Source organism: Chiloscyllium punctatum, chromosome 28 (assembly GCF_047496795.1).
Source record: "Chiloscyllium punctatum isolate Juve2018m chromosome 28, sChiPun1.3, whole genome shotgun sequence".
Lineage (NCBI taxonomy): Eukaryota > Metazoa > Chordata > Chondrichthyes > Orectolobiformes > Hemiscylliidae > Chiloscyllium > Chiloscyllium punctatum.
This window is the reverse complement of record NC_092766.1, coordinates 15,263,631-15,285,748: the sequence shown is the minus strand read 5'-3', so window position 1 is coordinate 15,285,748 and position 22,118 is coordinate 15,263,631. Positions and strand designations below refer to the sequence as shown.

At 50.5% G+C, this 22,118-nt stretch overlaps 1 protein-coding gene across 3 annotated transcripts in view; it reads right to left on the bottom strand.

The window, feature by feature from the left end:
• Window positions 1-2,194: 2,194 nt before the first annotated feature.
• Window positions 2,195-22,118, bottom strand: part of cgnb (cingulin b) — a 98,079-nt gene continuing 78,155 nt past the window's right edge. For all 3 annotated transcript variants that reach the window (XM_072548985.1, XM_072548986.1, XM_072548987.1), the window contains exons 10-16: window positions 20,321-20,533; window positions 15,615-15,821; window positions 14,269-14,373; window positions 12,774-12,926; window positions 7,849-8,019; window positions 3,598-3,759; window positions 2,195-2,299 (exon numbers count right to left, since the gene is read on the bottom strand). In XM_072548985.1, the coding sequence (XP_072405086.1) occupies window positions 2,195-2,299; window positions 3,598-3,759; window positions 7,849-8,019; window positions 12,774-12,926; window positions 14,269-14,373; window positions 15,615-15,821; window positions 20,321-20,533 (1,116 nt within the window). The remainder of the gene's footprint in view (window positions 2,300-3,597; window positions 3,760-7,848; window positions 8,020-12,773; window positions 12,927-14,268; window positions 14,374-15,614; window positions 15,822-20,320; window positions 20,534-22,118) is intronic.

Sequence of the window (22,118 nt, the reverse complement as noted above, 5' to 3'; positions counted from 1 at the left end):
AGAGAGAGGGGGAGGCAGAGAGAGAGGGGGAGGCAGAGAGAGAGGGGGAGGCAGAGAGAGAGGGGGAGGCAGAGAGAGAGGGGGGAGGCAGAGAGAGAGGAGGGGGCAGAGAGAGAGGAGGGGGCAGAGAGAGAGGAGGGGGCAGAGAGAGAGGAGGGGGCAGAGAGAGAGGAGGGGGCAGAGAGAGAGGAGGGGGGCAGAGAGAGAGGAGGGGGCAGAGAGAGAGGAGGGGGCAGAGAGAGAGGAGGGGGCAGAGAGAGAGGAGGGGGCAGAGAGAGAGGAGGGGGCAGAGAGAGAGGAGGGGGCAGAGAGAGAGGAGGGGGCAGAGAGAGAGGGAGGGGGCAGAGAGAGAGGAGGGGGCGAGAGAGAGGGAGGGGGCGAGAGAGAGGGAGGGGGCGAGAGAGAGGAGGGGGCGAGAGAGAGGAGGGGGCGAGAGAGAGGAGGGGGCGAGAGAGAGGAGGGGGCAGAGAGAGAGGAGGGGGCAGAGAGAGAGGAGGGGGCAGAGAGAGAGGAGGGGGCAGAGAGAGAGGAGGGGGCAGAGAGAGGGAGGGGGCAGAGAGAGAGGAGGGGGCGAGAGAGAGGAGGGGGCGAGAGAGAGGAGGGGGCGAGAGAGAGGAGGGGGCGAGAGAGAGGAGGGGGCGAGAGAGAGGAGGGGGCGAGAGAGAGGAGGGGGGCGAGAGAGAGGAGGGGGCAGAGAGAGGGAGGGCGAGGGGGGGGCGCGAGAGAGAGAGAGAGAGAGAGTGAGGGGGCGCGAGAGAGGGGGAGCGCGCACGAGAGAGAGAGAGAGAGAGCGAGCGAGAAAAGGGAGGGCTGCTGTGGAACTGGTATGCTATGTCCCAGAGGGTTAATTGCGGGCGGCCTGATCCAAAAGATTCCATGGAGGCTCAGCTGTCAAAGATGTCTCAGACACGCCTGCTGGTGCCTCAGGTCAAAACGCAAATCTGAGCCGTAACTCAACATCCCAACAGAGTCACCGGAACAAACACTGACTCGAGTTGAAGTGCAGACACCTGGGCGTTGGCAGAGGCAGCTGGAACCGGTTGAAGGCTTTGGCAGAGTTTCTGAACTTTCACACTGACAGTGAGATGAATAGACAACTACAGTTTAGCCTCGGAGCGAGTGTACTTTGCACTGGAGACAGGAGATCATTCAAGTGTGCAATTCTTTTACTCAAGGTCGAGTTCGATAGATTTCAGATAGACGAGGGAGTCAGATTAGAATTAGAATCCCTACAGTGTGGAAAACAGGCCATTGGACCCAACAGGTCCACACCGAACCTTGGAAGAGTATCCCATCCAAGACCCATTCCGCAACACCTATTACTCTACATTTCCCCTGACCAATGCACCTAGCCTACAATATCCCTACGGGACAATTTAGCATGGCCAATCCACCCTAACCTGCACATCCCTGGGCACTACGAGACAATTTAGCATGGCCAATCCACCCTAACCTTGCACATCCCTGGGCATTATGGGACAATTTAGCATGGCCAATCCACCCTAACGTGTACATCCCTGGGACACTATGGGGCAATTTAGCATGGCCAATCCACCCTAACCTGCACATCCCTGGGCATTATGGGACAATTTAGCATGGCCAATCCACCCTAACCTGTACATCCCTGGGCACTATGGGACAATTTAGCATGGCCAATCCACCCTAACCTGTACATCCCTGGGACACTATGGGACAATTTAGCATGGCCAATCCACCCTAACCTGCACATCCCTGGGCACTATGGGACAATTTAGCATGGCCAATCCACCCTAACCTGCACATCCCTGGGCACTATGGGACAATTTAGCATGGCCAATCCACCCTAAGCTGCACATCCCTGGACGCTACGGGACAATTTAGCATGGCCAATCCACCCTAAGCTGCACATCCCTGGACGCTACGGGACAATTTAGCATGGCCAATCCATTCTAATCTGCATTTCTTTGGATTGTAGGAGGAAACCGGAGCACCCGGAGGGAACCCACGCAGACACGGGGGGAGAATGTCCCTCCAGGAACGCCCCATCTTATTCAGCCTCTCCCTGCAGCTCCTGTGTAAATCCTTGCTGAACCCTTTCAAGGTGAGGAGAGTCTGAATCCTGCTGAAGAGATCCTGCATCAGGTCAGACACACAGCTCGCGCGGTTTTATTCCATTCAGCTCGTGCCTGGTGAGCTACCGATAGCCTCAGGAGCGTCACATTCTTCTTACCTGTTCCCTGCTCCTGTTGATTCTCTCGGTTAGAAGGTCCACACTGTTCTTCTCTTCATCCAGTTCCAGTTCCAGGTGTTTGACCTTGTCCTGCAAACAAGGGAGGGAATAAATCGAGTTATAAACAGCCTCTTCTCTCCAAAGGCCACAAGGGAGCGCTCGCAAGAGCGTGGGCCAGTCAAGCCCAGACTGTCCGTTGACAGCAGAGCTGTCTAGAATCGAGAAGGTTAAGGACTGATCTGATTGAAGTCTTCACGATAGTAGCAGGGTGGAAAAGACAGGCTTGATAAAGATAAACCTTCCCACTAGTCAGTGATTCTAGAACTGGGGGGGGGGAGGGGAGAAGAGGGTGGCAGAGTTGAAAATTAAGGGCAGACCGTTCAGGAAAGAGGTTAGGAAGGGTTTTGACACATCAGGCTGGTAGAGGTTTGGAACTCTCTTCTATTAACTGCAGCAGATGCTGGATTCAGTTGTCAGTTTTTAAATCAAGAGATAGACGGCACCTTTGCTTCACAAAAACCTGAAGGAACCGAAAACAAGAAGTGCTGGAGATCACAGCGGGCCAGGTAGCACCTATGGAGAGAAATTAAGCTAACGTTTCAAGTCTAGACAAAGTGGTGGAGGCTGGTACAATTGCAACATTGAAAAGGCATCAGGATGGGTATATGAATAGGAAGGGTTTGGAGGGATATGGGCCGGGTGCTGGGAGGTGGGACTACATTGGGATGAGATATCTGGTCAGCATGGACAGGTTGGACCGAAGGGTCTGCTTCCGTGCTGTACATCTCTATGACTCTTCTTCAAAGTTCTGATGAAAAGTCATCTAAACTTGAAACATTAATTTGCTCTCTCTCTCTCTCTCCACGGATGCTGCCTGACAGGCTGAGATTTCCCGCATTTGCTGTTTTCAGCACAGACCCCAGCACCTATAGTAATTTGCTCCTAAAAACCCTCAGGGGTATGGGCCAAAGGCAAGTCAATGGAGTCCGGCCACAGGTCAGTGGTGATCTCACGGAATATCAGAACATGTTCAATGGGGTCATAGAGATGTACAGCATGGAAACAGACCCTTCGGTCCAACCCGTCCATGCCGACCAGATATCCCAACCCAATCTAGTCCCACCTGCCAGCACCTGGCCCACATCCCTCCAAACCCTTCCTATTCATGTCCCCATCCAGATGTCTCTGAAATGTTGCAATTGTACCAACCTCCACCACTTCCTCTGGCAATACATAGGTGAGATTTGGCAGGTTTTGTTACACGATGTTGGCGATCAATGTTCACATCCTTAATAGTGGTGTGGAATTCACAGTCCTGCACACGTGAACAGAAGCAGCAACAAAATAATCCGACTGTATTGGTAACTCAATATCTCCCTCTCACTCACCTCCAGAACTTTAACCATCCGCAACTTGTCGTCTTGCGTCCGTCTCTTGGCCTCCACGTCCTGCTCCAGGTTCTGAAGCCGCTGGCTCAGTAGATCCTTGTCCAGCAGAGCGTTCTCCTTCTCCGCGTTGCTCTGCTGCAGATCCTGTTTCAGACGCCCAGCCTGGAATGGGAAGGGCTGTTTATAAACACCTGCAGCTGCTGGGTGGAAGTCACTGCTCACAGAAACCCCCGAGGAAGGAGGTGCTGTCTCCAGAGCTGATCGTGGTCTTTCGGACTGGGGTAGGCACTGTCACCTTAACCTCCGACTCTGGCTGACACATACAGACGACCGTTCTGATTTGGGAACCAAAGATCCTCCACGCCCCCTCGGACTGGCCCCTGCTATACCCCATGCCTGTCCAACTGCTCGATCATTTCCCGCTCCCCCTGCGTGTACAAACTTAAATGAATACTCCGTCGCCCTGTGAACTCTAACTCCGGCATCCCATTTCCGCACACGCACCCAGACTGCCGAAAAGGCTCACGGGAGCTCATTTTCCAGCCCGAATCCGAACCAGAAAGCCTGGGGACGGTGCTGACCCTGACCGTGGTCTTTAGGACTCGGGCAGGCACTGTCACGTTAACCTCCAACCCCAGCTGGGGCATACCGACGCGGTTCCTTCACATTTGTTGGGTCAAAATCCTGCAGCTCTCTCCCCAGCGGGACTATGGCACACAGGTGGCAGCTCACCACCAACTCAAGGGACACCTGACGATGGACAATAAATGCCAGCCTCGCCACTGACATCCACCCTCCTCAAGTGGATTTATTTTTGCTTAAAATGTAGATAACCAGAGCTGAAAAGAGTAGGAGATTATCCAACTAAAACCTGCATATTTCCTAAAGGGATGCTTAGAGGCTGTTACCCTTGGGATTGGGTGGGGTGGTCTAGAACTGGTCTGGCAGGTCACAGTCTCGGGGTGAAAAAAGCTCTGCCCATTTCAGATGAAGGAGAAATGTGTCACTCTGAGGATCTACCCCAAAGAGCTCCGGAGGCTTCGTCATTGAGAGATCAACGAGAGTTCTGGAAAAGTTGGGAACAGCGCAGGATATGTGAGCCGGAAAGGTCAGCCATAATCTTGGCGACTCGGAGAGAGGGGGGGCACTGGAACCACTGAAGCGCAACATCAAAAGGAGAAACGAAATACGTAGCTAAAACAACCCAGACTCCCGCAGTGATCGGCTAACACACCTTGAACCAGCTGCCCTGTGTTACCATCTAGTGGCAGCAACTGAGTGCGCAACCGACCGCAGTCCGAGTTTGTGTGTTACCTTCATGGGTTTAGAAAAGCGCCCAACTCACAAGGGTTATTGCCCCACCTCAAGCTGCTCCGCAATATCGTGGTTTCATGGCTCACCTGAACTGCCAATCTCTCTGTACTCCTTGATGCCTTCAATTTATTTATTTTTTTAAAGAAATTCATTCATGGAACAAGCGCGACACTGACTGGGTCAGCATTTATGGCCCATCCCTATCTGCTCAGAGGCAACCACATTGCTCTGGGTCTGGAGTCACGTGGAGGCTAGCAAACCAGATGGGGTTTTCCTGACAATGGATTCATGGTCATCATGAGACTCTTCATTCAAGATTTTTAGTGAATTCAAATTCCACTAATTGTCAAGACAAGATTCAAACCCAGGTCCCCAGAACATCACTCGGGCCTCTGGATAATATCACCAGGTCATTGTCTTCCCATACAGTGTCGAACCCTTCAACCTAAATCAAGCTTCTCTAGAATTCGGTCAACATTACCGATCAAAATCTCTCAGTGGCACGGGGGCTCAGTGGTTAGCACGGCTGCCTCACATCACCAGGGACAAGGGTTTGAGTCCACCCTCAGGCGGCTGGCTGTGTGAAATTTACAGATTCAGCCCCGCCAGTCTGTTCTACCGTGGTTAGGCCGTTCGGCCCCTCCAGTCTGCTCTACTGTGTTTAGGCTGTTGGGCCCCTCCAATATGTAAAAATGTGCCTGGGGATGTGCAGGTTAGGGTGAATTGGCTGTGCTAAATTGTCCCGTAGTGCCCAGGGATGTGCAGGTTAGGGTGGATTGGCCGTGGGAAATTGTCCCATAGTGTCCAGGGATGTGCAGGTTAGGGTGGATTGGCCATGCTAAATTGTCCCGTAGTGTCCCAGGGATGTACACGTTAGGGTGGATTGGCCGTGGGAAATTGTCCCATAGTGCCCAGGGATGTGCAGGTTAGGGTGGATTGGCCGTGGGAAATTGTCCCGTAGTGCCCAGGGATGTGCAGGTTAGGGTGGATTGGCCATGCTAAATTGTCCCGTAGTGTCCAGGGATGTGCAGGTTAGGGTGGATTGGCCATGCTAAATTGTCCCATAGTGCCCAGGGATGTGCAGGTTAGGGTGGATTGGCCATGCTAAATTGTCCCGTAGTGTCCAGGGATGTGCAGGTTAGGGTGGATTGGCCATGCTAAATTGTCCCGTAGTGTCCAGGGATGTGCAGGTTAGGGTGGATTGGCCATGCTAAATTGTCCCGTAGTGTCCAGGGATGTGCAGGTTAGGGTGGATTGGCCATGCTAAATTGTCCCATAGTGTCCAGGGATGTGCAGGTTAGGGTGGATTGGCCATGCTAAATTGTCCCATCGCGTCCAGGGATGTGCAGGTTAGGGTGGATTGGCCATGCTAAATTGTCCCATCGTGTCCAGGGATGTGCAGGTTAGGGTGGATTGGCCATGCTAAATTGTCCCGTAGTGCCCAGGGATGTGCAGGTTAGAGTGGATCGGCCATGCTAAATTGTCCCATAGTGCCCAGGGATGTGCAGGTTAGGGTGGATTGGCCATGCTAAATTGTCCCATAGTGCCCAGGGATGTGCAGGTTAGGGTGGATTGGCCATGCTAAATTGTCCCATAGTGCCCAGGGATGTGCAGGTTAGGGTGGATTGGCCATGCTAAATTGTCCCGTAGTGCCCAGGGATGTGCAGGTTAGAGTGGATCGGCCATGCTAAATTGTCCCATAGTGCCCAGGGATGTGCAGGTTAGGGTGGATTGGCCATACTAAATTGTCCCATAGTGCCCAGGGATGTGCAGGTTAGGGTGGATTGGCCATGCTAAATTGTCCCATAGTGCCCAGGGATGTGCAGGTTAGGGTGGATTGGCCATGGAAAAATGCAGGTTTACAAGGAAAGAGTGGGAATGGTAGGTCTAGGTGGGGTGGTGTGGACTCGATGGGCCGAATCGCCTGCCTCCATACTGTAGGGATTCTATAAAGGCCTGACATGCTCAACCTTTCCGCCTAAGACAAGCTCCTTAAATCCATAATGACTCAAGTGAACTCTCTCTGAACTTCTTCCAATGCAAGTACATCCCTCCTAAATATGCATGCAGTCTTCCAGGTGTGGTCTCACCAACGCCCTGTACAGTTGCAGCAAGACGGCCCTACTTCGACAATGCACCCCCACAATCCCTTGCAATAAAGGCCAACATTCCATCTGCCTTCTTCATTACCTGCCGCAGCTGCAGGTTAACTTTGGGTGATTCGTGTACAAACGCACTCCGATCCCTCCGGACCACAGCATTCTCTAACCCCTCTTCATCTAAATAACAACTGGCCTTTCCCAGATTATACCCAGTCTACCAAGTGTTTTGCCCACTGCCTTAAGCTATCTGTAACAGGAGGAGAGACGTGTTGTCTCACACTCATCAGGACATAATGCAAGAATGCAAAGTTCCAAACGAGCCCAACAATTTATATTGCAGGAGAAATGAGCTGACTGGTTGAGGTGCTGCCGTGCAGAAGTTAACAGCGAGCTGCCCTGGGAACAAGGTGGAAAAGATCGAGGAACAAAAGAAAAAGTTGAAATGCCTGAGACAAACGAAGGTCCCAAACTGCTCGGCGCTCGAGTACCTTTGTGACATGTAGGAGGAAAATGTTTCAAGGAAACAGGAACTTGCGTTGGAGACTCTGAAGCACAATGAGGGGTTGCAACACACACCAAGCCGATCCCACCTTCCCTCTCTCCTCTGGTACCATATTTGTACAGGGCGTTACGAACATGGACTTCCACTGGGCTGGTCCGTGCTTCTCCTTGGATCTCTTGGACACTACCCCCTGCATCCCAAGACCTCCAATCCAGTCTGATTTACTTATAAGTAACCCGGGTTTGCCGTACCTCACAACACCAAACTGCAATTCAGCCATGTTAAGGAACGTACTGGCACAGATCAATGAAGAACGCAAGAGAAGCTGAGTACCTCATCGTGTAACCTCTTGATGGTCACGTTTGCTTTTTCCAGCTCCAGAGCCCTCTCCTTCGCTTGCCTCTGGTGTTCCGTTAACTCACGACGTGACTTATCCCGGTACTCATCTAATTGGGACTGCAGCACCACCACAGAGTTTCCGGACTGCTTAGAGACCTCATCCACCTGTCATGGGTGAGAGAGAGAGAGTGAGAGCGAAAGAGAGCACGCGAAAGAGAGAGCGAGCGCGCGAAAGAGAGCGAGCGCGCGAGAGCGAGAGCGCGAGAGCCAGGGCGGGCGCGAGCGCGAGAGCCAGGGCGGGCGTGAGCGCGAGAGCCAGGGCGGGCGCGAGCGCGAGAGCCAGGGCGGGCGCGAGCGCGAGAGCCAGGGCGGGCGCGAGCGCGAGAGCCAGGGCGGGCGCGAGCGCGAGAGCCAGGGCGGGCGCGAGCGCGAGAGACAGGGCGGGCGCGAGCGCGAGAGACAGGGCGGGCGCAAGCGTGCAGGGGAGAGGGCGAGGGGCAAGAGCGAGGGACGAGGGGCAAGAGCGAGGGACGAGGGCGAGGGCGAGGGATCGGGTCGAGGGCGAGGGAGCAGGGCAAGTGCGAGAGGGAGGGAGAGAGCGCGTGCGAGAGAGCGAGAATGCGCGGCGACAGCGAGAGAGCGAGCGAGAGAGAGAGCGAGAGAGAGAGCGCGCGTGGCGACAGAGAGAGCGCGCGCGTGGCGACAGAGAGAGCGCGCGCGTGGCGACAGAGAGAGCGCGCGCGTGGCGACAGAGAGAGCGCGCGCGTGGCGACAGAGAGAGCGCGCGCGTGGCGACAGAGAGAGCGCGCGCGTGGCGACAGAGAGAGCGCGCGCGTGGCGACAGAGAGAGCGCGCGCGTGGCGACAGAGAGAGCGCGCGCGTGGCGACAGAGAGAGCGCGCGCGTGGCGACAGAGAGAGCGCGCGCGTGGCGACAGAGAGAGAGCGCGCGTGGCGACAGAGAGAGAGCGCGCGTGGCGACAGAGAGAGAGCGCGCGTGGCGACAGAGAGAGAGCGCGCGTGGCGACAGAGAGAGAGCGCGCGTGGCGACAGAGAGAGAGCGCGCGTGGCGACAGAGAGAGAGAGAGAGAGAGAGCGCGAGAGAGAGCACACAACAGCGAGAAAACAAGAGAGAACAAGAGAGCGCGAGAGCCAGCGAGAGAACGAGCAAGCGAAATCAAACTATGTGCAAGTTACTGCTGTTGGAGAAGGAGGTCTGGCCAGTTTGTTTCCTATTTATTCCCCAGACGTGCAACAATATGGTCCCTTCAGATCAGGACCAGCAACCTGGGATGCTGAGAGCTGAAAGCCCCACCGTGTTACAGAGCGGACCTGTGACACTAGTATCAGGAAGGATTGCACAGAACTGACAGCACATAATGCAGGCTCAGTAACAGCAGAGTGTACCACCCACAGGATGCACAGCAGAAATTCATCAAGGCTCCTCAGACAGTGCCTTCCAAACCCGTGGGCTCTGCCACCCAGAAGGACGAGGGGAGCAGATACACGAGGACACCACGTCCTGCAAGCTCCTCTCTGAGCCGCACATCACCATGACTTGGAAACATATCGGCTGTTCCTTCACTGTCACTGGGTCCAAGTCCCTCCCCAACAGCACTGTGGGTGTATGGGCTGCAGTGGTTCAAGGTGGTAGCTCCCTGCCTCCTTCCTGAGGGGCAGTTGGGGATGGGGCAATAACTGCTGGCTCAGTCAGTCAGTGACAGGCACATCCCATGGATGAATGAATAAGTATAGATGAGGTGCCGGAAGACCGGAGGTTAGCTAACGTGGTGCCACTGTTTAAGAAAGGTTGGCAAGGACAAGCCAGGGAACCATAGACCAGTGAGCCTGACCTCGGTGGTGGGCAAGTTGTTGAAGAGAATCCTGAGGGACAGGATGTACAGGTATTTGGAAAGGCAAGGACTGATTCGGGATAGTCAACATGGCTTTGTGCGTGGGAAATCATGTCTCACAAACTTGATTGAGTTTTTTGAAGAAGTAACAAAGAGGATTGATGAGGGCAGAGCAGGAAATGTGATCTATATGGACTTCAGTAAGGTGTTCGACAAGGTTCCCCATGGGAGACTGGTCAGCAAGGTTAGATCTCATGGAATACAGGGAGAACTAGCCATTTGGATCCAGAACTGTCTCAAAGGTAGAAGACAGAGGGTGGTGGTGGAGGGTTGTTTTTCAGACTGGAGGCCTGTGACCAGTGGAGTGCCACAAGGATCGGTGCTGGATCCTCTACTTTTCATCATTTATATAAATGATTTGGATGCGTACATAAGAGGTACAGTTAGTAAGTTTGCAGATGACACCAAAATTGGAGGTGTAGTGGACAGTGAAGAGGGTTACCTCAGATTACAACAGGATCTGGACCAGATGGGCCAATGGGCTGAGAAGTGGCAGATGGAGTTTAATTCAGATAAATGTGAGGTGCTGCATTTTGGGAAAGCAAATCTTAGCAGGACTTATACACTTAATGGTAAGGTCCTGGGGAGTGTTGCTGAACAAAGAGACCTTGGAGTGCAGGTTCATAGCTCCTTGAAAGTGGAGTCGCAGGTAGATAGGATAGTGAAGGCGGCGTTTGGTATACTTTCCTTTATTGGTCAGAGTATTGAGTACAGGAGTTGGGAGGTCATGTTGCGGCTGTACAGGACATTGGTTAGGCCACTGTTGGAATATTGCGTGTAATTCTGGTCTCCTTCCTATTGGAAAGATGTTGTGAAACTTGAAAGGGTTCAGAAAAGATTTACAAGGATGTTGCCAGGGTTGGAGGATCTGAGCTACAGGGAGAGGCTGAACAGGCTGGGGCTGTTTTCCCTGGAGCGTCAGAGGCTGAGGGGTGACCTTATAGAGGTTTATAAAATTATGAGGGGCATGGATAGGGTAAATAGGCAAAGTCTTTTCCCTGAGGTGGGGGGAGTCCAGAACTAGAGGGGCATAGGTTTAGGGTGAGAGGGGAAAGATATAAAAGAGACCTAAGGGGCAACTTTTTCACACAGAGGGTGGTACGTGTATGGAATGAGCTGCCAGAGGAAGTGGTGGAGGCTGGTACAATTGCAACATTTAAGAGGCATTTGGCTGGGTATATGAATAGGAAGGGTTTGGAGGGATATGGGCCGGGTGCTGGCAGGTGGGACTAGATTGGGTTGGGATATCTGGTTGGCATGGACGGGTTGGACTGAAGGTAAAAACAATGACTGCAGATGCTGGAAACCAGATTCTGGATTAGTGGTGCTCGAAGAGCACAGCAGTTCAGGCAGCATCCAAGTAGCTTCGAAATCAATGTTTCGGGCAAAAGCCCTAGGGTCTGTTTCTGTGCTGTACATCTCTATGACTCTATGTAAAATAATTAACATACTGGATCGTGGCTGAAATTACCTTATGGACTGGTCGGGATGGGGGTAAAAGAGGCGATAGTGCAGTTAAAAAGGAATCTAAACCTTTTTTTCCCCCCTCTCCTCACTGTCCCCACTCTTGTATCTCTCAGTTTAACTGATTCCATCCAAGAATTCAGGCATCAGGAGAGCAACAGTCTCCTTGTTTGCTGCATTGGGCGTTAACTTTAGGCTGTGTTTATAGTGATAAGGAGGGTCTGGTCACAACGTGAAGGACCAGAAGAAATAAAAAGGGAACCCTGCGAATGGACGGTTCGACAGGCATCGCTCCCACTTAAATCAGCCCAAGGGCTGGCTCGTTCGTTTCTCCAGGAGGGGACAGCAAGCCAGTGTTTGTTGGCCGTCCCGAGCTGCCCTGAGTTCAGTGACGACTTGCTGTGGAGCTGTGCTGGGAGGATTAGTCACGAGTCAATTGCATCGCTGTGGGTGTGGAGCTTGTGCAATGCCAGACCGGGTAAAGACAGCAGATTTCTCAATCAATGTCCTTTGATTATGGGAGTTGGGACATCATATTGGGGACATCGGTGAGGCCTCTCTGGCTCACTCTGTCCAGTTCAGATTGCCCTCTTAAATGGAAGGATATTACGCATTTGGAGAGGGTTCAGAGTGACTTGTCAGGATGTTGCTGGTTATGGAGGGTTTGACTTAGAAAGGAGGGCTGGATAGGCTGGGACCTTTTCTTCACTGGTGCGTGGGAGGTTGAGAGGTGACCTTATAGAGGTTTGTGAAATCATGAAGCACATAGACGGGCTTAATGGTAGTCGTCTTTTCCCTAGGATGGGAGATTTCAAGATTAGGGGGCATTTTTTTTTTAAAAAAAGAAGTGAGGGGAGAAAGATGAAAAAAAAAAGCAGATTTCTTTTTTCAAACAGACTGATTAGCGTGTGGAATGAACTTCCAGAGGAAGTGCTGGATGTGGGTACAGTTACAGTGTTTAAAAGACATTTGGATAAGTTCACGAATAAGGAATGTTCAGAGGGATATGGGCCAGGAGCAGGCAGATGGGACAAGTTTAATTTGGGATTCTGGTTGGACCAAAAGGGTCTGTTTCCATGCTGTTTGACTCTTAAGGTGGATGTGTACACACACACACAAGGTTCGGTGGACTGTCACTTAAAAAAAAAGTCTGATCACATGATGTAGTGGTGATGACGTGACTGGCCAATTTGGGCGGGACACAGCTCACTCTAACCTTGCTGCCTGTGGAGTCAATATTCTCCTAAATAAAGCTCCCACTGTTTAATGATTTGGCCTCCTGATCCCTCTCGGGGACTTGACACAGACCTGTCATTTTTCTTGTAACAATCACCGTCACTTTCAGACCTTATTAACTGAACTCCAATTCCAGCAGGCTGCAGAGGGTGGGCTTGAACTTCCACACTGGCCTTGGCCTTTGGATGACTAAACCAGAGGCGCTGGTGCACTATGCCACCCTCCCACCTGGTGACAGGACAGCAACAGCTCTTGCTGAGCTTCTCCACGAGGTTCAAAAACATCACCACCCAGCTCCGGCTTCTCACCTCTTTCTGCAGCTTCTCAACCGTCTTATCAAGCAACCTCTTCTGCTCCTCCAGCTCATTCTTCGCTTTCCTCAGCTGATCCTTTTGCCTCGTCTCGTCCTGGAAACGCTCGGTTAACTCCTGGTGGTCTTGGGTCAGCCTGTTCAGGTTCCTCTGTTTATTGCGAGGTGGAGGGAGTGGTGGGGAATGCAAATAATCAAGGGGTCACAAACACAAACACGGACAGTCCTCAACAGACTCGTGTGACTCAACAGACACACACACACACAGATCCCAGATTTAATCAAACAATACAACAGTGCAGGCATCTTTGTTAAAAAGTCCTGATAACAAAAAGAAAACCCAGCATGGGTTAGCACTGCTGCCTCATGGCGCCAGGGATCCAGGTTGGATTCCCGTCTTGGGTGACTGTCTGTGTGGAGTTTGCACATTCTCCCAGTTCTGTGTGGGTTGCCTCCCACAGTACAGGTTGGGTGGATTGGCCATGTTAAATTTCCCTGTGGTGCCCATTAGGTATATGCAGGCTAGAAGGGTTAGCCATGGGAAACACAGGGTTAGAGGGATAGGGAGAGGGTCAACGTGGCCTCAAATGGTCTGCTTCCACACTGTACGCATTCTATGAATCTAACAGATCACCCACATCAACGCAGACAAGGTAGCACCAGTAATCTTATCACTTTCCAGGGCGCAACCGTCGAAGCCGATCAATGACATCGCACCAACACCAACATACAGGAGTCTCAGGGGACTTGACACAGGGCATGGGGGAAAAGGTTGCTTCCTCTTGTGGGAAGAGTCTCAGAGCAGACAGTGAGATCTCAGAATAAAGGCTCACCCATTTAAGACAGAGATGAGGAGGAATTTCTCCTCTAAGGGTTGAGAACTCTCCCACAGTGGGCTGTCAAGGCTAGAACGTCAAGTTTATTCAAGTCTGAGACAGACAGGTTTTCAAGCAGTAAGCTTAGGGGGGAAGGCGGCGGGAAATTGGAGTTGTGGGTTACCAGGTCAGACATGATCTCACGGAATGGTGAAGTACACTCGATTCGATGGGCTGAATGGCCTACCTTCTTGCCCTTATGTTTTACGGTCTTAAAGGTCTACACTCAAAACCGTCACGAGAGTCTCACCGATGCAAGAAGTCTGCATGGCACAACGCAGGACAGAGGGCTGCGTCATTGGGTTACAACAGCTGGGTGGGTGGGAGGGAATGGACATAGGAAACCTTGGCAGAGGCCCTGCCCTCCCTCGAAGAGTCTGAAAGCTGTGCCAAACTGTTCAGCTCCCGTTTCTTCAGCAGCTGCAATGCCCCAGACCTCGGAGGTCAGCATAGCAGCTGGTGCTATTACAGGGGATTTAGGGTGGACTGTCTGAACAGTGGCCGAATGAACGGCAGAAAGTTAAGAACTTGTGCTGCCACAAAGCACTGAACCCATAGTTGAGGAAGCCTTGTGGGAAGCAGCGGGACTTTGACTGGGAATGTCACAGTGTGCTGTACCTGCGTTTCCTCCAGGCGGTTTTCCAACATCCTCTTGTTTATGGCCATCTCCTGTTCCTTCTCCGTCGCTTCTCCCAGAGACAGTTCCATTTGCTTCCGCTCTGCCTAGAACAGATGGGGGGAGAGCCACATTGCATTTGAATACACGGAAGCAAAAAAAAATGGAGGAGGCCATTCAGCCCATCGAGCCTGCTGACATCACACAATTAGAACGTGGCTGATCTGGATCTTAACGCCATCCAACCGTCATCCTGTCACTCTTACCCCCAACAACCCTGGGGCAGCACGGTGGCTCAGTGGTTAGCACTGCTGCCTCACAGCGCCAGGGACCCGGGTTCAATTCCCACCTCGGGGCGACTGACTGCATGGAGTTTGCACATTCTCTCAGCGTCTGCGTGGGTTTCCTCTGGCTTACTCCCACAGTCCAAAGATGCGCAGGTCAGGGTGGATTGGCCATGCTAGGTATGTCCCATAGTGTTAGGTGCATTAGTTAGGGGGAATGGGTCTGGGTGGGTTACTCTGCTGAGGGTCGGTGTGGACTGGTCGGGCCGAAGGACCGGTTTCCACACTGTAGGGAATCTAATCTAAAAAGAAAAACCACAGTTGATCAGCTGTTTTACAATATTTCTGGAAAGCTTCGTGAAAGAATCGATACGAATTAATTAAACTGGGGAGAAACAGAAACTCCACTCGGGTGGAAGAACATCGATGCAGTTGGAAAAGGGAATAAATTTTTTTTTTCACATGAAGGCCACGGTTAAATCTGTCTGGGACTGCTGATCAATATCGTGTTGTGGAACGACCTCTAACTGGTCCAACGGTACACAGGCTGACAGCTCTGCCTGTAAATCAGAAACTACAGAGTCATGTTCCACGCCAGGACTTAACAATCATGGAAGGTGTTTCTCTGACATGGCTAAACGGATCACTATTGATCTGGAAGTCCCTCTGACACACCTAAGGCAGGTGGCAGGAGCAGGAGAACACACGTGGACAACCACACTTGATGCAGAATGGTGCCCCTCGAGTTAGAATTTCCTGCTTCAGGACGGCCATTAGTTCTCAGTTGGCAAATAGAATTAAGCATGCACTCTGTCCTTACTGCTTACGCCTCCTACTGGTGGATGGACTAAGGACAAGTGGTCAGATTTAAGCTAAGTGGCAAAAAAAAGGGCCGGGGGCAAACGGTTTGGGTCTGAAATGTACTGTGTGGGGGAGGGTGCGAATCACTTGAGTCGAGAGGGGTGGCGGCGGTGGTGCAGAGCACTGGGGAACCGAACAGACGAGGGGCCGATCCACCTCCTTCCTCGCTGTGACTGCCCTGTAATTCTAAACCGTCGAATTACCTCCAGTCGGACCGCCCTGTCCTTCAGCCGTGATTCAGAGGCCTTCAGCTCCTCAATCTCGTCCTTGCACTCTCCCATCTGGAAGTCTATTTGTGATACCCTCCTCTTCAGGTCCTCGTTGTCCTGCCTCAGCTGTTTGAGAGAAGAGTCCGCTACCTTCTTGGCTTGCTCGGTGGCTCCTTTCTCATTTTCCAGGTTTAATTTATCCTGAGGTATGGTGGGAGGAGGGGAAAGGAAAGACAAGTCAATTTTCTAGACAGCATCGGGAACGTGGATAGCTAGTGGTAGGCCACTTTGCTCTGCCATTGGATTCCCACTGCTCTTATAGGGTCTAAGTCACATGGCATAGAAACAGGCCCTTCGGCCCATCACATCTACACTGATCAGAAACACCATACTCTTCTCCAGCAATATCTTTTGCCATTTAAATCACTAGAAAAATAAAGGATTGTACGCCATTTAATTTAAAGAGTGATTTTCTGCAGTTTAAGAAAACAATACGTGAAAGTCAGATTATACTTACCTTTTACGCTACCTGTGGGAGAATTTAGCCCAATTAATCAGAGATGACAAACACACAGATCGGACCGAGAACCAACAAGGATTTATTTAACAAGCAGCAATATTGCAGAAGAGACTTGACCTCCACTGAAACAGTCAATGACAGACTGCTCAGAAGGAACCACAGCTTCTTCCCCGAAGACAGAATACAGTGGAGTTTTATACCTTTACAACAATGAAGGGTGAGCTATCAGACAACGGTGAGAGTTGCACAATAAAGAGAAATAAAGTTCGTTCATTGAAGAGATTCAAGTCTCTGGTCATGATGTGGAGAGGCTGGTGTTAGACTGGGGTGTACAAAGTTAAAAATCACACAACAGGTTTATTTGGAAGCACTAGCTTTCGGAGCGCTGATCCTTCATTGGGTGGTTGCGGAGAATAAGATTGTAAGACACAGAATTTATAGCAAAAGATTACAGTGTGATGTAACTGGAAATTATATATTTAAAAAGACCTGGACTGTTTGTTAAGTCTCTCATCTTTTAGAATAACCATGTTGGCTTCAGCTCTTTCACATGTAAGTCACAAAACTTTTTTAAAAAGTTACATTCTGAAGTGAACTTTAACAGTTGGTGTCATGTCAGCCCAGATAATGTATTGAAGGTGTTAGCTTCCCTGTGTGAGGCTGTCTGTGTCACAATGGCCAGACTGATTCCAATCTAAAAAAACAGATTTACAGAATCTTACATGGATTCATGCAGTTTTTGAGCAAAGTAAAATGTAATTCTGCAGAATTCTTGGGCGACAGTGTGTGGAGTTTGCGCATTCTCCCAGTGTCCGGGTGCGCTCGTTTCCTCCCACAGTCCAAAGATGTAGAGGTTATGGGGATTGGCCATGCTAAATTACCCAGACTATTAGGTGCATTAGTCAGAGGGAAATGGGTCTGGGTGGGTTACTCTTGGGAGGGTCGGTGTGGTCTTGTTGGGCCGAAGGGCCCTGTTTCCACACTGTAGGGAATCTAATCTTATTCTCCATAACCACCTGATGAAGGAGCAGCGCTCCGAAAGCTAGTGCTTGCAAATAAACCTGTTGTGTGATTTTTAACCAAGTCTCTGGTGTCTGACAATGCGTTTCTTAATTGACTCAGGAGATTCCGATTCTTGGCTGGAGTAGGTGTTAGTGGGTTTCATCCTGTTATCAATGTGGCCGTATTGTTGAGGGGAGAAGCGAGATACCTCTGGTGCCTCCTTGTCTGGGTACTCTTTCTGAAGGCTTGACTCCTCGTGGGAATAGCTGTACCCTAAGGATATCAGAGGTGCTGGGCTATTGTGGAGTGGGAGGCTCCTTATCAGTTAATCTGAAGAAGTATATTCTCTTGGTCTGGGGCTGGATCAGTCATGTCCTGAGGTACGTGTGATGTCTGGGACAGCTGGTTTGGCCAATTTGAGGCATTGTGGGTAGGCTTAGTGGCTAACTGCTGACATTGTGTGTTGTCTGTTTTGTGGCCATGTCATGGGGAGGCCAGAACCTGTATCTTCTCCCTCACTAACAAATGTCAGTAGCAGTAAAACCGAATAGTTTTTTAAAAAATGCTGTCACACAGGTGTGGACTGTACTACCTGACAATGTGGTGAGGATTTAATCAAAGCCTTTGAAAGACAATTTGGCACAAATTGCATGTGTGCAAATAGGAAAGCAGCCACAAGGTTACTTAGACCTTACAGAGTGGCAGAGCAAGCTCTCCCGAACTCCTGCTCCTAATTATTGTGTTCTCAGAAATGTCCGGTCTCAAGCATCCCCACTATTTGCAGTCAGGACCGCCTGGATTACTGCGTGTGGTTTTGGTCCTCTTACTCAAGGTGGGGGACTGGCAGACATATGATGTGGCTGCATTGGAGGCAGCTCAGAGGATGCTCACTCAATTAATTCCTGAGATGAAGGGCATGTCTTATGAAAAGAGACCGAGTACTTGAGGCCTACACTCTCGAGTTTCGAAGAACGACAGTCGATCTAATTGAGGTATACGAAACACTAAAGGGTGTTGACAGAGTAGAAATAGAAAGGATGTTTCCTCACATGGAATCAACTAGAATGAGTAGTCATGTGTTTTAGGATAAAGGGTAGCAGACTTAAAACAGGAGGTGAGAAGACATTACTTCTCTCAAAAAGGGTTGTGTATCTGTACAACTCGCTGCCCAAGCATGGGGTGATTGGTCAGATATTGAGTAAATTTAGGGAGGAGATAGACAGATTTTTATTGAGTATTGAGTTGAAGGGTTACACAGAGCCTGCAAATAGTCATACAGCTCAGAAACAGACCCTTCCACCCAACCAGTTCAGGTTGACCATAATCCCAAACTAAACTAGTCCCACCTGCCTGCTCCTGGCCCAAATCACGCCAAACCTTTCTTATTCCTGGACAGAGGAACTTCGATTATCTGAAGGACATGAATGGGGAGTATTTTGTTTGGTTCATTGATGCGGGATAACATATTTTAGCCAAGCACCGGGACCTTGCAATCTTGTTCGGATAATCCAAAATTCGGTTAATCGAATGCCGGATCATCGAGGTCCCTCTGTACTTATCCAAATGCCTTTTAAACATTGTAATGGGGTGGCAGGGCGGCTCAGTGGTTAACACTGCTGCCTCACAGCACCAGGGACCTGGGTTTGATTCCTGCCTCGGGTGACTGTCTGTGCGGAGCTTGCACATTCTCCCCGTGTCTGTGTGGGTTTCCTCCCACAGCCCAAAAGATGTTCAGGTCAGGGTGAATTGGCCGTGCTAAATTGTCCCAGTGTTAGGTGCATTAGTCAGGGGTAAATATAGGGAAATGGGTCTGGGTGGGTTACTCTTCAGAGGGTTCGGTGTGGACTTGTTGGGCCGAAGGGCCTGTTTCCACATTGTCGGAAATCTAATCTAATTGTACCCACATCCAACACTTCATCTGGGAGTTCATTCCACACACAAACCACCCTGTGTTTTTTTTAAAAATGTCCCCATTCCTTTTTAAAATCTTTCTCCTCTGACCTTAAAAGCATTGGCCCTCTTGAATTCCCTCACCGCTGGGAAAAGACATCTGTTTATCTTATCTATACCGCTCATAATTTTGTAAACCTCCATAACGTCGCCTCTCGATCTCCTATGTCCTGGGGGCATGTATGAGAGAGGCAGATTGTTGTAAGGAGAGAACATGCCATACTCATTCATTGTTGTAAAAACCCATGTGGTTCACAAACGGCCTTCAAAAGGGAGGAAGTCTACCATGCTTTCCCCAGAATGGCCAGCACATGACTCCACATCCTTAGCTATGAAGACGGCTCTTTAATATCATCTGAAATGCCAAGCCAGCCAATCAACGTGTACCTATAGAGCTATATATGATGAACTAGTTACTCATGGGATGTTACTCATGCCCCCCCCCACCCCCCCACCACACACACATTAACAGCACAGAGGTGGAACGAGTGGAGAGTGTCAAGCTCCTGGGAGTGCTCCTCCACAACAAGCTTTCTTGGACTCTTCATGTTGCCGCACTGGTTACAAAGGCCCAACAACGTCTCTTCTTCCCTCGGGCAGCTGAGGAAATGTGGCATGACGGCGAATCCCCTCGCCAACCTTTATAGGTTCCACCATCGAGAGCGTTCTGTCTGGATGTCTCACTACCTGGTATGGTAACTGTACCATTCAAGATCGGAGATGGTTACAGAGTGTGGTGAGCTCGGCCCGGACAATCACAAAGGCCAACCTCCCATCTATAGAATCCATCTCCCAGGCCCCACTGTCCAGGAAAGGCCCCCATCATTCTCAAAGATCCATCCCACCCTGGCAATGTTTTTCTACAACCTCTACCATCGGGGAGAAGGTACAGAAGCCTGAACACATGCACCAGCCGGTTTCGGAACAGCCTCTACCCTCCTGTTGTTAGAATATTGAATGGACTCACAAACTCTTCACATTCGCCTGTCCCTGTGTTTTTGTTTTTGCCACTGTTTACCTCTTATTTAATTATCTATGCGACTTAACTCTGTGATCTGCCTGGATTACTCGCAAGACAAAGCTTTTCACTGTGTCTCAGTACACAGGACAATAAATTCAACTCGATTCAAATTCAATTCAATACCAGTTGAACCATAACATTTCAAGCTGGTGGCTCTCCGATGGCTTCGCGAGGGACAATTGAGAACGGGCAGCGGGTTAAACCCACCTTTGACATAAGGTCACAGTTCCTCTTTAGCACGTCCACTTCCTTCTGATGGCTCTGCTTGAGTTTATCTAGTGCTTTGCTGTGATTGGCAGCCTCTTCGCCGAGTGTTCCTTTCAGTGCACTCAGTTCCTGCTCCTTGCGTTGCAACAGAGCCTCCTGATGCTCAACGTTCCTGGCCATCTCTTGCAGTTCCTTCTTGGCCATAACCAGCTCCTGAAACAAGAGGAAGATCTGGTCACCTTTTATGACATTGGATGCTGTCAGCATTCTGCATACTTTACAGCTGGTTTAACTATCCAACCATCTCTTCCCTTGGGACTTCTGCTGAACCTATTCAGGATAATTTGTTGTTAACAAATTTGGAGGCAATTTAAACTAGAGGAAAGACCATAGATAAGAGGAAAGAAATCTATTAGGAACGTTTCCTTGCAGAGATAACGGAGTGCTCCCTCACAGGGAATGATCAGAACAAATAGCAGAGATGCACCGAAGGTGGATAAACACAGACACACACTGGGATAGAAGGACAGTGATAGGGAAAGGTGAAAAGGCAGGGTCATGAATTCACTTCCCCAGAGTGTGGGGGAGGCTGGAACATTAAGTAAGTTGAAAGAGATCGACAGATTTGTAATGAGCAATGGGCCGTGAGGAGCAGACAGGAAAGTGGAGTTGAGACAGAAAGGAGATCAGCTGGGAATGGCGAAGCAAACTCAGGGAGCTGAATGACCCACTCCTGCTCCTTGTGAAGCTAACGTGGAGCTTGAACACCGCCAAGGGCAGGCAGGCCGGCCAAATGGCCTTTGACTTTGCTGTAAATGCTCATATGTAGAGCAGTGCCCTGCATACCTGGGCTGTGTAATTCTTCAACACTGAAATGCTGACTGGGCTTTCTCTGCTCAGTTTGAGGAGAACCTCATCAAGCCCCTCACACCATCTCTTACTTAGTCATAGAGATGTACAGCACGGAAACAGACCCTTCACAGTTTAACTCGACCATGCTGACCAGATATCCTAAACTAATCTGGTCCTGTTTGCCAGCATTTGGCTCCGAGCCCCATAAACTCTTGCTAATCAGCAACACATTCACTCTAGGTAAAAACAATGACTGCAGATGCTGAAAACCAAATACTGGATTAGTGGTGCTGGAAGAGCACAGCAGTTCAGGCAGCATCCAACGAGCAGTGAAATCGATGTTTCCTGATGAAGGGCTTTTGCCCGAAACATCGATTTCACTGCTCGTTGGATGCTGCCTGAACTGCTGTGCTCTTCCAGCACCACTAATCCAGTAACACATTCACTCTATCCCAGCCTGGCAGGATGGGGCTTGGAGGGAAGATTCGAATGCTCACTTGACTGAGTTCAAGCCCCACTAGCTTTAGCGTTAAGAGTGATGCCGCCCAGAGCTCGGTGGTCACATTTGGATTAGATACCTGCTGCCAGTGTAAACGCACAGAGGAATCGCGATTATCCGAAGGACACGGGTGGGGAGTATTTAGCTCTGTTAATCAAATGCCGGATAACAGTTTAGCCAAGCATCGGGACCTTGCGATCTTGCCGGATAATCCAATACTTGGATAATTGAATGCCGGGTAATCAAGCTTCCTCTGTATTTGTGAGGATGGCGAAGAACAGGGGTAAATATTGATTTCAGCCCATAATAAGATCATAAGACAAAGGAGAAGTACACCATTTGGCCCATTGAGTCTGCTTCGCTATTCAATGCGATCGTGGCTGAGCAGATCATTCACAATTCCACTTTCCTGCGTTTTTCCAATAACCTGAGATCCCATTACCAATC